Source organism: Neophocaena asiaeorientalis, unplaced genomic scaffold (genome assembly GCF_003031525.2).
Source record: "Neophocaena asiaeorientalis asiaeorientalis breed wild unplaced genomic scaffold, Neophocaena_asiaeorientalis_V1.1 scaffold194, whole genome shotgun sequence".
NCBI classification, from domain to species: Eukaryota; Metazoa; Chordata; class Mammalia; order Artiodactyla; family Phocoenidae; genus Neophocaena; species Neophocaena asiaeorientalis.
In genome coordinates, this window is record NW_020172638.1 from 1607374 (window position 1) to 1633173 (window position 25800).

General features: G+C 37.2%; 1 protein-coding gene across 4 annotated transcripts in view; it reads right to left on the reverse strand.

The window, feature by feature from the left end:
* The window catches only part of CNKSR2 (connector enhancer of kinase suppressor of Ras 2), a 255645-nt gene extending 230711 nt beyond the window's left edge, over positions 1-24934 (reverse strand). For all 4 annotated transcript variants that reach the window (XM_024739455.1, XM_024739454.1, XM_024739453.1 and 1 more), the window contains exon 1: positions 24871-24934. In XM_024739455.1, the coding sequence (XP_024595223.1) occupies positions 24871-24934 (64 nt within the window). The remainder of the gene's footprint in view (positions 1-24870) is intronic.
* Positions 24935-25800: the final 866 nt, after the last annotated feature.

A 25800-nucleotide genomic window follows, 5' to 3' on the forward strand; every position in this document is an offset into this window, starting at 1 on the left:
TTAGTTGCTCCGCGGCATGTGGGATCTTCCTGGACCAGGGCTCGAACCTGGGTCCCCTGCATTGGCAGGTGGATTCTTAACCACTGCGCCACCATGGAAGTCCCTTGATCTGGGTTTTTATTCAGGCAACAATCTTTGAACTTTCAGTTCATAAAAGGAAAGCTTTCAATAAAATGTTTAATTTATATAAACAGATAAAAAGAAAGTCTCTGTTCCTGAAATTAAATAAAATTTATCTTTCTTAAGTCTTAAAAGAGAGGAAGAAAAATATTCCTGGCCCTGTAGCTAAATTTAAATATGAAACAGAAGTTTAAGAGCAGTAGTTATCTTAGATCAGGTTTTAATAGCTTGGGTGATTTTACTCATTAGTTCATTCACAAATACTTATTGTACGAATGTGCCAGATACAACTCTTAAAGTCCTCTGAAACTCAGACATTGCTAAGTCTGATTAAATTATTATATATAACCAAATGAAAATATGTAGACTTCTACATTTCAGAAGTATGATTTTTTTCATGGTTAGGATTATTCAACTATATTAAGGCATGAGCCACATAATCAGAAATTTTTGTATGAGTAGGCCATGTTGAGTTGAATGGTCCATTCCTGGCAAAGAGTCTTGATTGTGACTCAAATGTAAACTAAGTGCTTATGGAATCTTTATGTCTATTTTTATTTTCTCAGTAATCTTTTCTTTTTTTCCAGTTTCATTATACTTATAATTCATTTATAATTTCAGTAGAGTTAAACTGGAGTGGCTCAAAAAAATACCTGACTATTTACATTCAGCATCAATTACAGTAATTAATTATTTGTAGGCTAGCGTCATGACTTTGTATTGCTAGTGGTAACAATAATAACCAATACTTTTCCAGCTCCTACTATGATCTTTGCATACATTGTCATCCTCTGACTACAACCCTCTTTTATAGGTGGTGTTAGTGGTGGAAACAATAATAGCCAATGTTTACTTAGAACTTACTAAGCACCAATGACTGGGGTATATCATTTGCATAGATTACTTCATTTAAACCTCAATGCTCTTTAAGGTAGGTGGTGTTATTTCCTCATTTTAAAAAGGAGAAAGAGGTTATTATGTGCCCAGATCCATAAAACCAATAAGTAGCAAAACTGGGATTTGAATCTAGGTATATTTAGCCTCAAAGCCTACATTTTTGCCACTGTAATACAGTGACTACCGGAGTAGACTATATAATACAGTGACCACTGGAGCAGATTACTGGAGGTGTTTATACAATGGTGATGGTGGACAGGCCTGATGGGAGTTTAAATTAATGTGATTAAATAGTAAAAAACATTCTAACAAGACATAAAATTAGAATGGGGGCATTCTGATCACTTAAGGAAAGAAATAACAACTATCCCAAAAGGTTTTCATGTTAGACTCCAATGTTCAGAGCAACTTTTAAAAATACGTAATTATGTAGCAACACATGTTGTATTTTACTATTAAAAAACTCAACAACCCACATATAAATAAAAATATTACCCAACCCACAGAATTAGTTCTGATATAATTAGCAAATTACGTGTTTCAATTAAGACTACAAAAAGAGAGAGAGATGTCTCTAAAACAAATTTCCTTTTATTTGAAGGATATATGTACAATTAACTTCCATATAAAAAATATAAGGTGCAACTTGAGGATGTACATTAAAAAAGAAAGAAGGCATTCAGTTAAAGGTTTTGTTTGTTTTTATAAGGTCCTTATTTTAGTCATGCTGACACTAATAATGCTATTAGTAAAATACTCTAAAATAGCATTTATGCTTTAAGGTTGTCTATTTGAGTAGGTGGAAGTGAGCAGTTTCTGGTTCCAAACTTTATTGGTATTTATGAAGGTAATCAACCAAGTTTTCTACTATTGTATTACTGTTCTGCATAATTGCATAAATACTTTAGATATACATATAAATTAGAAGTCCAGCAAATGTCTAGGCTAAATTAACAGCTGCGTATCTATGACAGACATATAGGAAAAAACATTAAGGTCATATTCCAGTGTTATCTGGGCTGTTGAGATGGGTTAACACACTAAAAAAAAATATAGGAACAAGACCCAATTCTTTAGCTCTTCACTATACAAGGGGCTTTAGTTTTACCATTTCAAGTTATAATATAAATTTTGTTAAAACACAATTACAAATTTGTTGAACAAGCATAAGTAAATTAAGAATTCAAAGCTGTTGGTTCAAAATAAGTCACAGACTTCAGCTTTTACACTCCTTAACATTAATTTTTCCTAGGACTTAGACATTTGAGAAACATTTCAGTTACACCATGTGCCAGTCTGCCATTTGTCATGGAACATGAAGAGCCCAGGTGGCTGCCAATGATGCGAACTTTTCCGACTGGCCCCAGAAGTATGACTCAGTGCTTGTCCTGAGGTGACTACACTTCTTATAGTGGCAGGAAAAGTGTTATTATTCCATCTTTGACAGCAGCTATCAGAAAATGTGCATAATGCCACAGTTCATTCTCAAGTGATTAAGTTACATAATTTTGCCTTTCTTAAAAGGAGGACAAAGCTTGAAAAATAGAATCCCTAAAAATTAACATGTAAAAGAAAGTAATTCCTAAAGGACAGTAAACACCACTAGAAATTTAGAATAGAAAACACAATGGCATTTCAGTGGTGAAAGAGAAAGTACCTTACATTTTCATCTAGTTATTGAATACGCAACAGCACACCTAATACAAGAGACCTACACACATTTTAAACTTGAAAAAAATCCATTAATATGTTTGTTTCCATTTTGTTAAATACTTTTATTTAGTCACTTCTCCCTATTTGGCATTCATATATTTATTAAAAAATAATTACCGAAATCTCACTATGGTCATGAAATTTACTTACCTTATCAAACCACTGATAAATACAGATGTCACACTGTGAAGTTACTCTAGATTTTAAATAAGTAAATATTCTTTGAAATCAGGGACTCCAACTTGTTGAGGCTTTAACACAGATATAGGAATGTTGGAAAGAGAAAGGAGGAATGAGAACAGTATAAATGATGCAATATCTACTACATAGAAGAAGGAAGCAATGTTTAAAATAGGCATCAAGGAGGACATCACAATAAATAAACTCTATGAACAAATCTTAAAATAACTCAGTGGCCTTGATCATTCAAATACACTTTTTTTGATGTATCAAAGACAGCTATTTGTATTTGGTTGGGACCAATTTATTTCAATACACTAATTCTAGCAGTATGAATGAGGTTACTTAAGTTATATAGTTAAAGAATACAGGGTCAAAAATTATTCCACATTTAGAGTTTTAGGTACATGCATACCGTTCATAGTTAAAATGGAAAATTATTAAGAATACACAGTGAAATGTAATAGACTATTCAGCATAGCAAACCATTTACAGCTCTAAACAGACCACAAAATCTACTGTGTGTCCAGATTTGGATTTAATCCTGTTGCACCTGACTATACTAACAAACTGCAAAGCCTTAGAAAATGACATTTAAAATCACTGAGTCATAGCACACAGAGATTAGAAGACCATCAGGAGAAGTTTTTCTAGCAGTTAATAGCATTTTAACTCCCTGTAAATGGGGTTTGGCATTCTATGAATCTTACATTCGATTATGATAAAATGAAACCTAAACTAAACATTCTTAATGAGGGGATTATTCTATGAAGTAGGCTTGTTGCATGTGTTAATCAAGACGTGCTCTAGCTTTGACACCAGTGATCAAAAGAATTCATTCTCTTTTGTTCCTAACAGAGATGTCCTTATAACAATGAAAAGATCTATGCATCATACTCTTTCTGAGCTGTCTTTTTGTAATTTTGGTAATAGAAAGATATGTGAATCTAGACAAGTCCTTTAACCAACCTGAGCTCGGTTGGTTACATGTAACATGATGATGGCAGAGGACCAAGAGATTTCTGTAAGTTCTTTCTTATCAATTCATCTATCAATTCATCTCACAGAGAACAAGAGTGTCAGTGTAACAAACTAAGCATGTTCTTTTATTTTTTTTTTGCGGTACGCGGGCCTCTCACTGTTGTGGCCTCTCCCGTTGCGGAGCACAGGCTCCGGACGCGCAGGCTCAGCGGCCATGGCTCACGGGCCCAGCCGCTCCGCGGCATGTGGGATCTTCCAGGACTGGGGCACGAACCCATGTCCCCTGCATCGGCAGGTGGACTCCCAACCACTGCGCCACCAGGGAAGCCCAGCATGTTCTTTTATAAAAGAAATGTTACAAACTGTTTTAACTAATGATGTGTTTCAATAAAGGGACATAAGTACTGTACTTGAGTTTACTTTGAATTTGCCTATCAGATATAATTAAAACCATAAATGTTAAAGGTTTATAAAAATACCTGTAAATTTTGCTAAGAATTTAAGGGATGTACTTGTACTACATTCATTAATACAAATCTGTTTGATGCATTTGCACATATCTAGAAATCACTTAATAGAACATTACACAGACCCTGATTTTAAAGGGATGATTTAAAAATGAACACCAAGAACAAAAAGCATTGTTTTTTTTTCCAGATATTCCATGTCAACTTGCACATACCACATATTCTAATTTACTTTTTCCTTGGTCTTGTGAGTGCATTAGTAATTAATATTTTTATTTTTATACAGGACTTGTCAGCTACCTTAAAAATTTTTTAAATATTACCAAGTAGGTAGAGAAAGAACGTGAGGAGTTAGACTATACAAGGGACCAGGAGGTATCTGCTCCTTGCTAAACTTGTGAGTTACAGTTTTCAGTAGTGAACGATTATAGAAAAGGGGGAAAAGGAGAGAGATTTGTTACCTAGTATATTAGGAATTTGCTAACCAGAATTTGTCAAAGTAATCTGGCACTGATGGCACAGACTTGAAGGATTCAGATCCACCTACAACATCAAAAATACACCTTCTGCTTTTGTTACATAACAAGTCTTTATGTAAAGTACGTGAAGTTTTATGCATGACATTCAATTTATAGAACAGAAAAAAATTAAACCTTCTAAAAATGCATAAGTCCCAACTGTCACTAAAGTAGATATAAAGAAAATCAAGAATGCTCGTCATTCATTGCTTCTAAACCAAATATGAGAAGGAATTAAAAATTTAGAATCAGAGAATATTAGAGTTTTAAAGGAGAACGTGTCACCCAATTTTTTTTTAAAGAAAACCAGAAGTCCAAATTATTTACCCTAGGTAACTCTGACAGATGTATAGCTGTCTCAACCACATGATCTCACTTTTTAAAAGACATTCATTTAATTTAAAATTTACATGGTTTCAAAAAATGAGTTATAAATGGCTCAGGCATGACCAAAAAAATCCAAATGATCTTCAAAGTTTGAATGAAAGAATAAAATATGGCATATTATTGTCCTCTGTCATTTATCATACAAAATCAAAAAGATGGAGGAAAAGTAGTAATAAAATTATGGAGAAAAATATTTCTCAAAAGCTTTAAAGTCAACATTGTTATTACACTGATTAAAAGGAGGCTCTTAATCAATTTCGGTATTTTAAAAATTCTTCTAAACCAAATTTTATATATGAGTTGACATCATTTACATGAGTGCACCAATGCTAGATATATGGAGCATTTTTCCAAGGAAAACACAAGTGCAGATGTGAAACATAAGAAGAAAAACAAAACTGCTTGTAATTAAAAAAAAAAATCTAGCATACTAACACTGGGAAAATACACTTTCCAACAACCATTCCATAATATAAAGTACAGGAACTAATTTGTAGTCTTAAGGCTTCTCAATTGTCCTCAATCCAAATACCACTTGTGACACATGAATGAGAAAAGGCATTGTTTTGCCAGTGATTCCCCCTTGTTTTCAGTGATCCAAGCTCAAATGAATTGGTTCATTTGTTTCTTACAATTGACTGTTTCTCCTATGAAAAGTCAATACATTCTTACCACTTAAATGGAGCTCTAGTGCTCATAAGTGCCTGTTATTTTCATTGCACAGATTCAGTATTTAATAATTTTGATCACCTTGTATATGCCTGTGTTGATAAAACTCTTATATTCCAATCTTCTGACAATGGCTGAAAAATGAAATTTCAATGGTCATGAACCTTTTGGTAAAATAAAGATGAGAAGTATGAGGAACCATGATATGCAAGGACTACTACTGAGATGAGGCTCATACTGGTTGAGACTTAGCCAGGGATGGTGGAGCATCAACAGCAATGCCTTTAGGACTTTTGTATTGGGTTTCCTGCCAGGAAGAGTGAGATATACCATTCTAATAATTAGGCTGAATTACTTAAGTGATCATTTGACTCACATAAGGAAAAAATTGGAGAGAAAGGCTCCAATAAAGCTGTTAGAGAAGTGGCTACACACAAGACAAAGAAGCTAGTAAGAGGAAAAGCGTTTCCGAGAGCCAGCCACCTGAAATCCATACTCCAAATACATTTTAAAATCAGTATAATCTTCTTTGTCTTAAGGCAAACATATGTGAGCTATATCCAGCAATTTATTTCTAAATTGGAATACTTAAAAATTCTTTTCTATAAATATCATTTAAAAATCCTGCTCAGTAATTAATAATAAACTATTTTTGCCAGTGTCAAAATGTTACTCCATTTCTACTCGGACTACATGTTGACTATTCTTCAGAATTCCCTATAAAGCATATTTTCCTTACCCTCATTTTCCGATAAAGAAACAGAAGGCTTGAGAAATGAAGAGGCGAGTTAAACACACACGACGGGACAGAATTTAGGTTGGGTCACAACTGGAGAGATTTCCAGTTCCAACTCAGTACTACAAATAATTTGTATTGTCTTCTACATACAGTGCTTCCTACTAGGTATTTGTCCCTTTAATCTTTTTTTTTTATTCATCTGTATGAAATGTAGAGATGCGGAAAGAGAGGGGTACAGTAGGGGAGTGAGTCCTTTGGCATGGCTACAGGTAATAAAGATGTTTTCAGCAGCCTTGAAAGGCATCATCTGGCATTTTTATTGGGGAAAGTAGAATATTAAATTCATGGCAGCCTACAAGACAGTGGCCACTATACAACGATTACTCTTAATTAACTTCTCTGAAGAACTCATGGCCATCTGCACTCTGAAAAAGCTTCCAAGTCTACTTCTCGCCATCTGTATTTCATAAGTCATGTAAATCACACAATTTGCTTCTAACATTCTGTTTTTAATTATTATGAGACTGTATTACCATAATAGCTAGTCATCCTAAATCTGTGTACTTTTGTTATGAAAAGTATCATTGGAAAGTTGTGAAAACAATTTCAATCTAAATGTTGCCCACCTACCCTGGGATAGATTCTATCCTGGGATAGATATGGGAGAATCTTGGAAAGTCAACCCATCTTCTCCAGTCACATATTCAAAGACAGCTTCAAATCCTTGATATTTAATGTACAATCTACACAGACTGTTTTTTTAAAAGATTTCTTTAAATTCAAAACATTCTTACCTTACTAAAAAAAATCAAGGCAGAAGAAAACAAAATTAACTCTCCTTCATTCTTGTGAGCATACCTTAAGAAATGCCTTGTACAAAAAACAGAAGTATTTCACAGAGAACACGTTAATGCATATCCAGGCTGATACTCAGAGCATGAAGTCAGGACAAGACAGGAAGGCAATTCTAAGACATTCACATCAATATCAGCAGAATTTCACACTTTCATAGAAGTGATTAATAACAAAGAATCAAATAAGATGAAATTGTGATCCATATAACATTTCAGTTTATTGTGGCAAGAAAAAAACCCTGATATCAGGTTAATGCCTTAAATTCCCAGTCACAATTTTATCTACTTATTACCAGAGCCTGTTCCTTTTAGAATTTTCACACCAGTAAACTAGAAAACAAGGAAGATAATAATAAGAAAGACACAGGAATAAAGTGCAAGTATTAAAGTAGTTCTGTTTTGAAATCAAATATAATTTCTTAGAGATGTGACCAAAGGAGGTGTTAAGTTACAGCCACTCTCACACCCAGAACTCAACTACTAAACACACTACATGACCCCGTAATACAATGAAAATAAGGTGTTACATTTAGTGACAAAAAGAAAAATGCTGACTTTCTCGTAGAAAAGCAATGAGAAAAGTTCATTTGGTTATATTCCATTTCAACATATCTGCCCTAGGCAAATATCTTGCCTACGTAAATACGCATGCATATTTATATACACGTTTATATATTCAGCCTAAAATCAATTATTATAAACCACATTTATTTGCTCAAAAATGTTCATGCCTTGTTTAACATTCCTACACAGTGTCTGCAGGAAAAAGAAACTACAATTAGAAAAAATGCTGGGAATCAGGCTTTGTTAACAAGGTTTAGAATAGCACACTCTTCTGTCCAAGAGTTTACCTGCAAATCTGTTAGCAGTGAAGTAAAATACGTAAGGAGATGGAGCTAAATTTTGGTGGTCTCCACCCTATCCCATGTACATTCAGTTTCCTCTTCTTAAACACATTTCCTGATTAGCAAAAAGTTAAAAACAAAAGCTAATCAAGTAAAAAGATGAACTTCAGTTGAAGGGAAACCAGGTATGACATTCACTCAAAAAATTATTTTTTCACATGTGGAAGAGCATGAGGTTTACACAGGAGCCAAGAGGTAAGGCAGAGGTTCTTGCTGCCAGGCCAGGGTCAATGTTGTCCCTTGGGTGCATTTTGAGTATTGTGAGGAGTTTCAGGTTATCACAATGATCGGGTTACTGAATGATTGCTTGACCAATGAATGCAACAGTCCCACACTTAAGAACTGCCTGTATCCCACATGACTTTTTTTGTTTACATTTGAAAGAGTTTATTATTAACACTTACAAAAGGGCAAACCTAAGTTATTTCACATGAGATATTGCTTACATTTTGGTATAACCAAATTTGAAAATAAATTTAACTCTTTTATTTAAATAAATATTTCAGAATAGTTTTAGGTCTACAGAAAAGTTGCAAAAATAGTACAAAGTTCTTGCATACCTGTCATCCATATTCTATTATTAACAGCTCACATTACTGCGACACATTTGTCACAACTAAGGAACAGCACTGGTATATCACTATTAACTAACCTCCACACCTCATTTTGATTTCACTAGTTTTTTCCTATCAGGCTTCTTCTATCTCAGAATCCTATCCAGGACACCATAATACAAATAAATAATCCTCATGTCTCCTTAGCCTCCTATGGTCTGTGTTTCTCACATTTTCCTTGTTTCTGATGACCTTGACAGTTTTGAAGGAGTAGGGGTCAGGTATTTTGTAAAATGTCCATAAATTTGGATTTGTCTAATGTTTTTCTCCTGGTTAGACTGGAATTAAGGGTTTGGGGGAGGAAGACCACAGAAGTGAAGTGCCATTCTCACCACATCATATCAAGGGTACATGCGATCAACATGACTTATCACTGATGATGCAAACCTTGATCACCTGGCTGACGCAGTGTTCACTAGGTTCCTCCAGTGAAGTTATATTTCCCCTTCCCACACTCTACTCTTTGGAAACAGGTCACTAAGTTCAACCCAGAATCAAAAAGTGGGGAGTTAAGTGTCACTTCCTTGAGATGGGAGTATCTACATAAAATATTTGGAATTATCTTTATGGGAGATTTTTCTCTCCTCCCTCACTTCTTTCTTTATTCAGACATTTATTTACATCAGTATGGACTCTATTTATTTTATGCACTGAATTAAAATCCAATACTATTTTTGTTGCTCAAATTGTTCCAGCTTCGGCCATTGAAAGCTCTTTCAGAATGGCTTCCAAGTCTGTGACGTGCCCTCATCATTGTGTTTTCTGAGCACTTCCTTATTTTCTGGCACAAGATGCTCCAGACTCATCTTAAATTTTCCCTTCTCAGCTCTAGAATCTGCCATTTCTCCAAAAAGCTGAGGTTCCTTTTAATATGACTTTTAAATGTTCAACAGGAGTTATTAGAGTGACATATCAAATGAGTCTAGCCTGTTACCTGTTCTAATACTCATTTTTACTCCAGTGTCTATCAATTCATCTGCTCTTCCATTTTCTTGTACTTATAGAATGACTTCTGAACTTACTGCTTGCTTGTCTTAAATCCAGGTATGCTCATTATAAGTAGGCAAACATATCAATTATAGTTTTTTACAGTACAGTCATTTTAAGTACCTACATACAACAGAAACCTATCTTATTTTTTAATTATTTTCCCTTTTTATTACAATAAAGGCATTACAGTGAATTTTTTAATAATATGAGGTAGGTTTTATTATATATGAATTTTATTTCAAGAGACATTAATAATGTCTGTCATGTAAAGCGAGTACTGAGTCCAAAAGGATTGATGTAGGAAAAAAAATAAGGTAGACTACAATGTGTGGGCTTTATTTGGATCCTGATTTAGGGAAAAAAGAAACTGTAAAACTGTTTATGACGTTTATGAATCTAGAAATTTTAACTAGATATTTAATATTAAGAAATGAATTTTGGTGTAATAATAGTGTTGTAGGGGTGAGTGTGTGTGATGTATATATTTTTAAATTCTTATTTTTTAGAGATACATAACCAGCCTTAATTTTTTGTGATCTTATTACTGGTACATCAGTAGGAAGAAAAATGTTAGTAGATCCCTAAGTATTATTTTGCTGTATTTATTTTATTTTTTTAATTTATTTTTTATATAGCAGGTTCTTATTAGTTATCTATTTTATACACGTTAGTGTATACATGTCAATCCCAATCTCCCAATTCATCCCACCCCCCCCACCCCCACCCCCGCCATTTTCCCCCCTTGGTGTCCATACGTTTTTTTCTCTACATCTGTGTCTCTATTTTTGCCCTACAAACCGGTATTTATTTTCTCTGTGTGTGCTGGTCACAACTGTAAAAACAAGCTGGCAAAACAGTCTCATATGAAAAAAAACCCCTCAAAATTAGAAACCATTTTGTTTAAATATTAAATTAGACACATCTTAAAATTAATGTGGATGGAGATTCATTATGTTACCACATTTAAAAGTCTGTCTCTTACCAGACCACTTATCAACACAGGATGTCAACAACTTTTTCAAAAAAAGTGACAAAATTCTCAAAAACATGCCCAAACAAAATTAATTTTAATTTGTATGGATTTTGAAAAATAATGAGCACATTAGGAGAGAAAAAGTGCTTTACAGAATCAAATGGACAATGCTAAGGCAACTTCAAAATAGTTGGTAATTACCACAGTTCACAGTTGATGTTATTTTTTAAATGTCTATTGTCCTGGCTATTGCAGCTTTCATAAAAAATGAGAGATTTCAAATCATTCTCTCCACAACCAAAGAACAATTAAGTTGTTTTCACTTATTTTAAAACTTCCAGCCTAAAGCAAACTCACCTCAAGTCTATTAAAGGAAAATAAGGAGAAACAGAAAATATCTTTGTGTTTTTACTCTGAACAAATCTTACTTTAAGTTTCAAAAATACATGCCAGAATATATATTTTAGATACACAGGCAAAACCATGTGTATCATTTTAAAACATAAGGTGGATGTAACTGTATCTATCATTACCATTTTACAAGTACTCAATTGATCAAACATCTCTAGCTCAACTTGACCACTCTGTATCTTACGATTTCACAATAGTTTTCTTACAGATAATGATTAAATTTTCTCCAGCATATATGTTTTTTGTGTGATTCACTATGCTATCGTTTCATATCACAATTTGGTCTACGAAAAAAGAATTTCCAAACAAAACAAAATAACCTGGGTAGAACAATTACCATTTACTAGGTAGGTAAGGGTTTCCAAGCTATAGAAATGTACTGAATAAAGTCTGCTGTTCAAAGAAACACTAATGAAATGTATTGCAATAGATAGCAATGCTAACCACTACTAGGTAAATATAAACAACAGAATATAATCAAGGCCCTTACAGGTGTACCTCATTTTATTGCACTTCACTTTACTGTGCTTCGCAGACATTTTGTTGTTTTACAAATTGAAGGTTTGTGGCAACCCTGCATTGAGCAAGTCTATCGGTGACATTTTTCCAAAAGCGTTTGTTCACTTCATGTCTCTGTGTCACCTTTTGGTAATTTTTTTAGTAGTTCAAACTTTTTCATAATTATATTTGTAATATAATCTGTGATCAGTGATCTTTGACGTTACTACTGCAGCTTGCTGAAGGCTTAGATGACAGCTCGCATATTTTAGCAGTATTTTTCAATTAAGGTATATACACTTTTTTAGATATAATGCTATCGTATACTTAATAGACTACAGTAGAGTGTAAACACAACTTTTATATGCACTGGGAAACCAAAAATTTCATGTGACTCACTTTATTGCAATATTTGCTTTACTCCCGTGGCCTGGAACAAAACCCACAATATCTCCAAGGTATGCCTGTATTTGTAGTAAAATGTAACGCTCCTTAGGAACATCTATTATCAGGCACCACTACTTTTGGGGGGGAGGGGATTTTTAAATTTATAAATGCATATTAAATATATTTTTTAAATACTCTAGATGTTTATTCATACTTATGGAAGTATCAGTTCTTTTACAAATTTTTAAAAAATTTTTATTGAAGTATAGTTGATTTACAATGCTATATTAGTTTCAGGTGTACAACACAGTGATTCAGTATTTTTACAGATTATACTCCATTTAGAGGAATTATAAAATAATGGTTATATTCTCTGTGCTGTACATTACATCCCTGTAGCTTATTTTAACTTATACATAGTAGTTTGTACTTCTTAATCCCCTTCCCCTTCCCCTTCCCCGTCGGGACCTCCCCCGACCCCTCTCCCCACTGGTAACCCCTAGTTTGTTCTCTGTATCTATGAGTTTGTTTCTGTTTTGTCATACTCTTTCATTTAGTTTTTAAATTCCACATATAAGTGAAAACATACACTTTAAAGTAAGTTGTTCTCTGCCTGACTTACTTCACTAAGCATAATACCCTCTAGGTCCATTCATACTGTTGCAAATGGAAAAATTTCATTCTTTTTTATGGCTGAGTAATATTCCTGTGTGTGTGTGTGTGTGTGTGTGTGTGTGTGTGTGTATGTATATATACCACATCTTCTTTATCTATTCATCTGTTGACAGACACTTAGGGTGCTTCCATATCTTGGCTACTGTAAACAATGCTGCTATGAACGCTGGGGTGCATGTATCTTTTCTAATTAGTGTTTTCATTTTCTTCAGATATATACCCAAGAATGGAATTGCTGGATCATATGGTAGTTCTAGCTATTTAATTTCTTGAGGAATCTCCATACGGTTTTACATAGTGCCTGTGCCAATTTACATTCCCACCACGAATGAACTAAGGTTGCCTTTTCTCCACATCCTTGCCAACATTTATTATTTGTGGTATTTTTGATGACAGCCATTCTGACGGTGTGAGGTGATATCTCATTGGGGTTTTGATTTGCATTTCCCTGAAGCTTAGTGATGTTGAGCATCTTTTCATGAGGCACCATGTACTTTTATTAGCAATCCTTTGAGAACAAAACATCTCAGAACTGGGCTGGTTAGTAGTAGTAGCCTAAAGTAGATCTTTTGCCTAGGTCTACACTCAGAAGAGGAGAGCATCAAACTCCTGGAGTTCACTTCAAAATAAGAAAGATGAGGGGCTTCCCTGGGAGCCCAGTGGTTAAGACTCTGTGCTTCCACTGCAGAGGGCACGGGTTTGACCCCTGGTCAGGGAACTAAGATCCTCATGCCATGCAGCATGGTCAAAAAAAAAATGTCACCAATACTATAGTTGTATGTGGCATTTTTGTCACTGGCTAAAGTCCTATTTTGAGTGGAAACGCTTTATCACCAACCAACAACACACACAACACACACACACACACACACACACACACACACACACACCCCTACAGAGCCCATGCATCATAGTTGATGACTTATTCCATTTAAAACAACTATAGAGGCCAAAAGAACCCAATGACCACACCCCACCTTACCACACACTTAAGAAAGTAGGTCTGACAGAGAGGACATCAACATCTTTGCAAATGTTCCCAGGATTCCTCTCATGTCACATCTACCTCTGGTAGAAAGGCAAGGTAAGCATATTATGTTTTAGAACCAGTTAGAAATTCATTCAAATTCTGCTTCTTCCACTTAATATTTATTCATTCTTGAAAATATTTATTGAACACCTGCTTGATAAATATTTCGGTATACGGGACAAGTGATTCAATGTTTCTAAGAAAAAGTTTCTGCATCTGTAAAACAGGGATAATTCCAACCTTTCAGGGCTAGGATAAGTATAAGATGACGCAGGGAAAGCAGCTAGCACAGTACATGGTATATAGTAAGCGGTCAATAACTATTATCTATTAATAGTGCTGCTTCTGAAGATTACCAATAGAATGAAACTTCTTCCTTAATTAAAAAAAAAGCTGACCTTTATCATGCACTTGCTGTGTGCTAGGCATCGTTTTAAGCATACCATAACCCTATGAGGTAGGTAATATTATCACCCCTATTTTACAAAAATGAGAAAACCTGGCAAGTTACTTCAACTCTCCCTCACTAAGATCACACAGCTAGGAAGTAATGGAGCCTGGATATAACTAACACAGGCATCTGATTTCAAAGTACTCTTTATTATATACTAAATGGTGCCAATTTTTAAAAGGTAGAAAATTCAGAAACTTTTAAAAAGTCAAGTCTGAAGATAATTACGTATAAACTTGAACTATGTGCTTCATCCACGGAAGTGTAAATCCAATCCAGTAGGCAGAAAAGAAAAAAGAGTTAATGTTCAACCTAATTCCATCACTGAACAGCTGTACATCTCTGTTGAGCTGCTTAACTTCTGTAACTTACCTGTTAAAGGGTGTTAACAACTGTCCCTTATTTCACTTTTACGTACTACTACTACTAATACATGTGAAATGCATGAGACCTTTATAACGTGGGCTAATGAGGGGAAGAACCAAGCTGTACTACAGGATGTTTGCAAAAATATTCCAAAAAGGCAAAAAACTGATTCCAACCAAGTATGTAGAAATTCTAACTAAAAATATAGCTCATTTCTAGCTTGCATAATTTCACTATGGAAATGGCTCCTGGCAAAGTATGATACTTGAAAACACCACATCCTCCAGGATCAAACAATTTCTTTCCAATCTTTACACGATTAGATTGATCAGCAAGCCCTCTCTTCACATATCAAAAGTAAAGTTCAATAGGAACCTACTCAAATTATCACAAATCCCAAATAAACAATCTGAATTAGCATGTTTTTACCATAAATAGACTTAAAACATTATGTCTAGGGACAGATTAGAAAGAAAAATTATCTAGCTCTAAACATTCCATAGAATGAGCTGCTCTCTGCTTGTCACAATTCAACATCAAATTGAAAGCCTCTGGTCTGACAGCTGTTGGGCAAGGTAGCAGCCTTCTAGATAAGCAAACCTGTCATTAATTTAATGCAACACTGGTGCCAACAGAGACGGTCGCAAAACTCACCATGTCACCAATGCAGAGGGAAATGGGGAAGGAGCACCTGCCTTGCCATCCATATGCGGGCTCGCACCACACTCAACTTGGTTTCCACACAGGCTCTGGCAGGCAGGGAGAAAAACTAGCAACTGGACTCTAATGTCTATTTTGAGCACCAGTAGCAACAACTCTACAATTCTTTCTCTTTTATATATATTTTTAATAGCCCAGTACCTCGTTTACATAGCCAAAATATAAGTGAATTACACAAACTTAAAATATGAATTTTCTGCTCAGCCAGGTGAAAAAAAAATCACAAGTCGCCAGGACTATCAAACATTTTGAAAATAATATGGATAGCTGAAAAAAACTCCCACATACACATATAAAACATACCAAAATTATAACAAGAATTCCGCTAATGCTGTTGAAATTACTCATTCAGCATAATTACTTAAAACAAGTATTTCAAAGGTTTTTTATTAATAAATTAATTAGAAGTCTAACATCTTGCTAAAAAATAGATTATTTTGTAATCTTTGTGTAAACAAGTTGGAAAAAGTAAAATCCAGGATCTAAGTCAGCCTTCCATTGATTTCTTCTAGACAAAAACCATGTTGCAAGCCCATTTTAAAAATAGCAGATATGGCTGAAACAAAATAAAAAGTTCAAACAAACAAACAAGAGGATATTGGGTAACACTTTAAAAGCAAGTAACAAGCAAGCAAGCTTCTTCCTATCATCTTATCAGAAGACTATCCAACCTACCTAATAAAACTAATTTCTGGGGCTTCCCTGGTGGCGCAGTGGTTGAGAGTCCGCCTGCCGATGCAGGGGACACGGGTTCATGCCCCGGTCCGGAAAGATCTCACATGCCATGGAGCGGCTGGGCCCATGAGCCATGGCAGCTGAGCCTGCGTGTCCGGAGCCTGTGCTCCGCAACGGGAGAGGTCACAACAGTGAGAGGTCCGCGTATCGCAAAAGAAAAAAACAAACTAATTTCCAAGAACATTAATGTCAAGTAGATATAAAACAGACAAGTATGCTACATTTGATATTAGTTATGTAACAGTGTTTTTACTGTGGCAAACTAGAATACATTAATGCCATTGTGAGTTTTGGTTTATTTAATAAATCTTGGTTTTTAAAACAATTTTATATTGTGACAAAATATTCAATAGATGAACACAGAAAACTAAAACAGCAGTTATTGTACTTTAGTAAAATTTAAAATTCAATGAATTTATTCAAATACCCACAACCCTTTCTTTTCTGAAATTGAAAGAATAAGATAATGAAAACTTCTATTAGAATTAATGATTGTAATTTAAATTGGAATTGAACAAGAAATTAAATACATCTTTCAAGTTAAAAAAAATACTAGCATGTTTAATGGTTATTTGTAATTCAAACCAGGGCACAATTGCAATCCACTGATTTGCAGTACTAGCTAGAACATTTAAGCCCGAAGGTGTTGTTTTATTAAGCATTAACAGACAGGCAAAGTTATGTTAAAGTCTTAAAAATTTCACTTATTCTGATTTATGTTTTAACAATTCTAAATTTAGGGGGGAGGGGCACACTTTATTAGAAAAATCTCTATAACGTGCCTACTAGTGATTATCCAGTAGCATGTAATTCACAAAAAATCCACATGAGGCACCTGTATTCAACAAGTTATGCTTTACAGTAACTATCTACATAGGTTCTTAATGAGTGCTCTTCAAAAATTAGTCCAAATAAATTTATATTTGGTTTAAAAAATTAAAATTTATTTTTCAAAATCAGAGTGAGATGAAGTTATATAAGAAATGCTGATTTAAGATGCATCTTTAAATATCTTAATTTTATTCCTATTAATAAAAATGTAGATTCAACATTAAATATAATGAGAAGATAATGGTTCTCATTAAGCTAACAGGCTTTTTTTTTTCCATTTTATCCTCTATGTTAACAAATAAAGGGCATTTTCTTCTCACAACAGAAAAATATATTTAAATTTCTTATATGAACTTTATTTTCTTTACTTTTTTAAGAGGAAAAATGTAAGGCATTTTTTTCAATTTCATTCTACCATGCATTCCAAAATATATGGTGTTTTTTTTTTTTTTTTGCGGTACAGGGGCCTCTCACTGTTGTGGCCTCTCCCGTTGCGGAGCACGGGCTCCGGACGCGCACGCTCAGCGGCCATGGCTCACGGGCCCAGCCGCTCCGCGGCATGTGGGATCTTCCCGGACTGGGGCACGAACCCGTGTCCCCTGCATTGGCAGGCAGACTCTCAACCACTGCGCCACCAGGGAAGCCCATATGGTGTTCTTTTAAAAACACCAAAATGAAGAAACAATTAGAAAATCTGTATGAAAGAAAATACTTAAGAAAAGGGGTATGTTTTAATTTTTTAAGAAGTTTGCCTATTGTGTTGGCCTATGAAATGACATCAGCAAATAATATTTATAGCATAAACATGGAAGTGTTATAGATTCACTGAAATTATTAACGTTTCTTAACGAAATGAATCTACACCATGATTTAGATCATTGAATTGGCTAGACAGCAACACAACTATGAAAAATGGACAAAGCAACCCTACTTACACTGCATTCTGGCACACAGTATACAACTCGTCTCTGAAGTATCCATTAGGGCATTATAAGGGACTTTACGTGCATCGTCATTTAGGAAAGCAGATCTGTCGACAGACCAGTAATCTGTGAATAAATTTATTTATTCCTTTACTCAACAAATATTTCCTAAGTGCCTACTTTTTACCAGATACTTTCTTATGCACTGTTATGCAAAAAGATGGGTTCCCTGCCCTCATCAAATAATCATACAAATAAAGGTAAAAAATAAAACTGGCAAATGGAACAAAGAAGATATACACGGTACCAAGAGAGTGCATAACTGAGGATTTGATGTGATATGGGGGTTCAGGAAGGCTTTTCTGAGGCAGAGGAGGGAAGGCTTGAGAGCTGAAGGATGAGCAGGATTTAACTGGGTGAAGCAAAAGTGCAAAGGCTCAAGGGCTGCATAAACAGGACTGAAAGAAGGCCCGAGTAGCTAGTGCTAGCAATGAGGTTTACCTCACAGGCAACAGCCAAACCTTCCAGGGTCTTATAGGCCATTTTAAGGACTTTATCCTAAAAACAGTGAGAAACCATTAAATTTTTTAAGCTGATGGGGAAGATAGGATTAGATGGGAATCATTCTCAAGAAGTTCATCCTGACTACAGGTTTATGGATCAAACAAAGTAAGATGCTGTAATTATCATGACCTTGACTGAAAAGATAGTATTTTATCCTTTGCAAGAGGAGAAAAAGAGGAAGCAGAGTACATAAATTTTACCTTTTCTAAACCCAACCACCACTTCTCAAACTTTTCCACTGATGTATCCTTAACTGCTGAACAGAGTGTACTCATAACCCTGGGAGGTCTGGGAAACGCAGCTTTAAAACAGCCTGCTGCAAGGCTAAAATTCCTGTTAAGCCTCTGGTCTCATCTTTAAAATCATGCCAATTTTGCTTTCTATACCATGAATATAATATCTATGTTTATTTTAATATAAAAATAATATTTTAAAATACTTAGCAAAAATCAACTTTTTGGCTTTTGATCATTTGGCTTTCACAACCACAGAAATGTACCATTTTGGGTAGCACAGGCCTATGCTATGGATGAAAACTGAATTCACTCACTGAATGCTATTCAAAACAATGAGCCTATTCTTGAGCCAGACACTAATCCATGACAAACTCATAAACATAAAGCTTTAGGCTCCATTTTGTTTTTCAAATTACTTACCCTCCCTTTCCCCCACCTTTAAATTAGTACTGATGATCCATCCTTCTAGGACTCTTTATAGAAGCTAATGCTTCATCTTTCACGATAAGCCTTGTGTGTGAGGGAAGTCACATAGAAAGCTAAAAGTCATTAAGAAAATGTTAGGTCCTAATCTGAGGTCACTCTGCTATGAATGAAAATGATAATTTATCATTGCTTTAAGAACAACATCAACATTTAAAAGCCAATCTGCATTCTTCATGTAAGAATTTGGATCAGTAAAATTCTAAATATCCAACAACATAATGTTAATGATGTAATTAATCTTCAAAATAACTCATTTTAACATTATTTCCAAATTATTCCTGAGAAACAGAAATGGGCTTATTTTTGGCAGCCGAAGTTTTATAATGTGGTATTTATTTAAACTCAGGACATGATGAGAGTTTTACTGTCTTTGTGAAATGCAGATTTGTTCTTGTACTTTTGTACCACCTACTCATGCTCCTCCCTCACTTTCCCTGTACTGCCCACCTTTCTCTTTCAACCAGACAAACGTAGACTCAACGCCTCTGGTTAATCGCCCCATCTCAACTCTAGAGTCTCTTGCTGTGCTTCTACATTTTGAATAGATCCAGAATATACCTTAATTAAATAAACTGCTTAAACAGTTGCTCAAACCTTCCCCATGGATTCCTTCCTGACTTACTATAATCATCATCTTCTCTTTCCACTGGTGCTTGTATACATATGCAAACTCTTAAAATTTACGAAATGTACTAGTTGGTACCTGTCTTTGTCTTGGCATAGGTTTGCCAATGTCACTGCCAACCCTTACAGAGACTAATTTCTCCAAAGCAGGGAATTATTTAAATTCATCCATCAAAGCACCTTCCATGCTGAAGTACTAAGTAAATATCTAAGAACTAGAATACATCTACATAAATATACTCTTTTTTTTTCCTACTATGCACTACATCATGTGTATTACCTTAAGGAGCAAATGTTAATGACATTACAAACAAAACGTTTCTTGTGAACTAAACTCTACATATCAAAAAGGTAAATCTCCTCTTTGTATAAAATGACAAGAATTCCTGTTCCAAAAATGTCAAATCCAAAGCAGGTGATTGTTGGTTACTATCTAGTCACGCTGCAATTGAGAAAAAAACCTAATTTTTCAAAAAGAGGTAATAGCACCAATTTAAACATTTAGCATATTTTTTTCCCTTACGGTGTATACTTCTCAAGTTCCTGCCACAAAATTATTTCTGATCTCTCTCTCAAAACAGTTTAACTCAAAATTTTGACATTTTCCTTCACCTGATTAAGATAAATTTCAACTTCAGCTCTGGGTCCTATGAGGGGGAAAAAAATTACTAAAGGGCATTGTACCTGTCAAAACTGCTTTCCGTTATCGGACACATTTTCCTTTAGAGCATGTAAACTTTTACACTAAACAGACCTTATTTCATCACTGCATTTTCCTCTTTTTAGGGTTGTATGCAAAACGTTGGCTTTATCTTTGTTTTTTAATACCTAAAATAATGTATTTCATTTTCTGTCCTCAAGAAGGCTGAGTCATCAGGACAGAAATTAGAAGTCAGTGAATGCTTCTTAAAGAAAATGGTTTATAGTAAACAGGAAAGACCAGAGCAGTTAATTGTGGGATGGTTTCAGAGGCTATCTTAAAAATTTAGATGATTTTAGGAATCATAATAACATAAGAGTGCATGGAGCTAAGTCACAGAGACCATAAGAGAAGATCAGCAAAGCGGGGCCTGTCCGTTGACTCTGAAAACAATAATCCATTTTATTTGATCCAGAAAGGGATTAAAGATCACTGGAAAAAATGTCAGAAAGGGAGCTGGCCCCGGAAAATAGCTTTATCTTAGTCATCTGGATATTTTGAAAGAATTTCAAAAGGCAGAAAAGGTGTGAGAAAAAAACTGGAATTATTGGGTGTGACATGGACAAGGAAAATTAATGATAAAATTAATAATAGGGGCCCAAACGTGTTCAAAGGTTTTTGTTATATTTCAGAAGGCAAAAAAAGTAGACTCAAGCAACTGCAGATTATGAAATATTTCCAGGCCCTGCAAGTGAACAGACAGGAGCTGAGAAATAATGTATTTTAGAGTAACAGACTGAGCAAAAATTAGAAACAGTTATTGGCCTACTTTTCTACCTATAGCTTTTCCCAATAACTGCTTTGCTTTTATTCACTGTAAAAAGGTTTATGTTTTAAAATTTTGTCAAAACTACAGGAGGACTGAATGTAACTTCCAACTGAAAAAGGTTAGTTGCAAGCACTAAATGATGAGTATTTGATTTTCTCAAAAAATATTTTTATAAAATTAATTTTTAAAATTAATTTTGAAGGCTATGAGACGTTTCCAAATAGCCTGAAGTACTATCAGGATAATGTGGGATATAAATCCTTATTCTACTGACTCATGAGGAATTCATATATTTACTGGAACTAACATTGACACTGTGTCACATCAAATTTCTATTGTCAGGAGAAAATTCAATGAGTATTGGATTTCACAAATAGTGGAGTTGGGGGTGAGCAAAAAAATAGGAAGTATTTCCTCATAGCGTTTTTTAATAATAATTAACATAAATTTAATACGTGTCCCTCAAATATATTTTAATAAAAAGTAATAAGTTAAAGTGAATTGCAGTGTATATATGGTCCTTCATAATTAATCTTGAGTATATTCTACCAAAGTTTAATAATCTTGTCAGCCAGGGGTTTTTCCCTTCATTTCCCTCTCTGCTGACTGAGTTTCTAATGCACTTCTATAAATTGTCTGGAAGCATTAAACATATGGCCATGCTATTCTTATATGCTTAATGGTTCCTTTTCTGTTTAGTGAAGGAAAAAAATACCCTAGAAAGAGCATAAAGCATATACCTTACTAAAGAGAGTTATAACTATCTACGATTGTGACTAGGTGAAAGCATATGCCATATATATGTCTTAAATGTTAAGGATGATGAAACTGTCACATTAGGAGCATGTTTTAAAGAACTCCCACAATGCTGCAGTTGTTCAAAAGTCCTGTTCATCCTTTGGTACTGCCTTTATAACACTATACATTATGCAACATTAAATGAGGTTTGGCCATTCCAAAGCTACAGCCTAAATTAATTGACTTTTAAATATTAGTGCATCTGAAGAAAGGGTGAAAAGTATTTTTTAAGTGTATTTTGTAAAGTTTACTTGGGGAAAACGGTGGGGGGGATTAATTAAGCTAATAGTGTACGTTACCTTAATTAAGTTAATTAATTTGAGGAAATGTTTGTTTCATCTTAGTAGTTTTTTAAACCTTATTTTCTGATAATATCTCAAATCAAATTTATATGAAGATTATGGAAATTTCAGCAGTAAGCAGTTTGGGACTTGAAATATACAGATAATGACATCAGTTATTCTCTTCCAGTCTAATGTATACAAAGATACACAAATTCTGTCTTCTCAAATAGCTCTAAGATGCATCACCAACAGGTATGAAAATAAGTTATTCAACTTAAATATAACAATCACTTAAAATCACAGCTAATGATGTAAGCCCAACTCCAAAGAAGCTGCATTTTAGGCTGGAGAGATTTTTAAAGGACTAGTGTACTGAGAAACTAAAAATGTGTGTCAGAATATGTACATCATATGTTCTACATGCTTCAGTGGACCTAAAGTGTAGAGAGTGGGGAAAGTGCAAGAATGTACTGGGAGGGTGGGAGGTGAAGAAGATGGGAGTATGCAGCACTCACTACAAGCATCATGGGAATTTGTGAGAGGTAGCCTCTGAAGGTAATCTGACTCCCAAGGAGCCAAGATAGCTTTTCTCTGAGTATTTCAGTAACAAGACTCAAATTGAAGTAATCTTTTAGGCAAATTCAAAGAAAGGGTTTTAATTAAGCAGTCTTGCTTTTCGCATGTGCTCTGGCTCTTTCTTGCATGACTGAGAAACACAGAAGTTAGATGTTTGTCTGCATCTGACAATCCGAAGGGGGGGAAAATCGGTGGGAATCTAGGAGAGCAGAATTTCAATAGCAATATGAAAACAGAAGAAGAAACAGAAAAAAATAATGAGCCACTGCAGGACTTTGTCTTAGTCATGGCACCCACGGCACCTTAGCACAATGCACCGCACACGGGGGCAGTCGATAAATAATGAATTCGATTTAATTCAGTACACTCTCATTTGTACTGCGCTTTGCAGTTACAAAGCACTTTCCACATATTAGAAAAGAAAAACGAAATAAATGAAGAATAAAGGGGCAAGTAAGGGAATAAAAGGAAAGCAAACGGATAAAGGAAAATCCACAAGACAAGCAAGAGGCTGAAAAGGCTCGGGGGAAAAAGAAAAAAAAATTGAGTTTCCCTCTGTTGCTCTCAATCACTTCCAATCACGCTACTTTCATTCTAAAGTACCTGGAGCTTAGAAAGTCTGACTGCTAAGCAAGCCCTAAGAAGGGGCTCCCTCATCTTTGAAACGGCATTTGCAAATGATACGCCTTTGGGCCCTGACTAATCTACCCAGAGTTTGTGCCTAGGAATAACCACAAGCAAAACTCTTAACATCTCCCAAGCGTGGCGAGGAATCCTTTTTTGTCTATCCCCTCCATCCCCTGTCAGCATTCCCCAAATCTTAGGAATCTTGGGGATGGGAGGGGGCGCAGTGGTCGTGAGGAGAGGGTCCTCTAACTCAGACAACAGACAACAGAGGGAGATAGTGAGGCAGGAAAGCCCAGGGACAGAGAAAAAGCCCACGTTTGAGATTAAGAAGGCGAATGTCTTTAAGTATGGTTATTAGAAATTGCCCAGGGGAAAAAAGGGGAGAGTCTTCAAGATGGAATAAATGAGGGGACACTTGAATGTGCGTCACTTTACACCTGGGGTCGAGCCCCCAGTAAAAAGCCTTAAGATTCAAAGCCTCAAGCCGCCAGAAGAGGAGGAGGCAAAGGACGCGGGGGGATGCACAGGAGGGAACCACAGATACCAGCGCAGATGCTGTCCCAGGGGAAGCATGTTTTCCTCTCCCCCAAAGCAGCGCATCCCCCGAGCATCCTCAGCCCAACCTGGGGAAGAGGGGGAGCTCTCCGGATCCAAACCCCGGCGGCCGCGTCCTGACACCATTATGTGGGCTTAAAAGTTGCAGGGAGAGTTGGCGCAAGAAAAGGCACTTGGCAGGGGCGGCCGCCAAGGGGGCGTCAGGATTCCCAGGAACAAAGGGGCCGGGGAACGGGCGACCGTCCCTGGGGGCTCCTCCCTGAGGGGAGAAGGCAGGGTTGGCACGTCCTCCCGGCCTGGGGGCACCAAGGGGAGCTAGGAGCCGCAAAGACTGACAGGGATTCCGCCGTCCGGCTCCCAGCCTCCCATCGGGTCGCCCCGGCCACCCCCGCGCTCTCCGCGCCCCTCTCCGGATGGGAAGCCACTGGCTGGAGACAATAGGAGACCAGGATCCCGAGCCCCAGTCAGCCCTGGAGGTCCCCCGCTGCCCTCGGCGCCCCACGATCAGCCGGCTGCAGCCCCGATGGCGGGCTCGGCCGCGGCGGGCGCCCCTTCCCTCCCGTGCGCCGGGACCCCGAGCTCCAGGGCCGCCTCGCCCTCCGCACAGCGGGCATTACCTTTCATCCAGTCCACTACTTGACTCGGAGACCATTTGCTCACCGGTTCCATGATCAGAGCCATGAGCACAGGGTCGGTTCCGCGCGGGGCGCGGAGCTCGGAGCTCAGACACAAAACGAACTCAGCAGCCCGAGCCGCCCTCAGGTGGGGTCCCTCGCTGGCTGCTGCCTCGCTGGGCGGGCGGCGCGGAGAAAGCGGCTTTTGTGTGTTGAGTCTCGCGGCTGCAGCGGTGGGAGCGGTGACGGGGAGGGAAAGGCGCCGGGGTCGCGGCTCCGCGCCGGGTCTGCTCGCTCCCCGCTGAGGCGGCGGCTGCTGCCGTGGCTCCGCAACTCCGCTCGGGTCTCCGTCCCTCCGGGGCTTCACTTCATGGCTTGCACTGCCGAGGGTCGCAGCGCTAATGGAAGGAGCTGCCGCCACACGCCCGCAGCCAACTTGCCCGTTCGCCTCGTGCGCGAGAGTGGAGCCCCCGGCACGACCAGCAGCCCGGCGGAAATGACGAGGGGCCTCCTGCCACCCAAAATATCTCTCCGCAGCCCTCGGGTGCGGGGCGCGCGCACCACGAGCCCCCCGCCCGCTCGCTGCCGCGCGGTCCCGCCCCCGGGGCACCGAGGGGTGGGGGACGCCGCTGAGTTCGGGGGTTACAGCGGGAGCCCGGGCTTTCCTCGCTCCCGCCCTCCCCGCTGCTGAGTGGGCTCCCGAGGTGATTCCCCAGCCCCGCGTACGCCCGCGGAGACGGAGGCGTGGAATGCCGCGGACGGGGACCGGGCTCCGCCAGCCAGAAACGCAGCGATGACGAGGCAGGAGGGCCGGTGCTGTCGGACCGCCCCCGGTGCTGCACCGGCCCTGGGAAGTCAGGCGCGGAGCCTGGAGCCTTCGAGCGCCGGCCGTGGCGATTCCGAGGGAGGTTCGGCCCCACGTGCCTTTTGAAG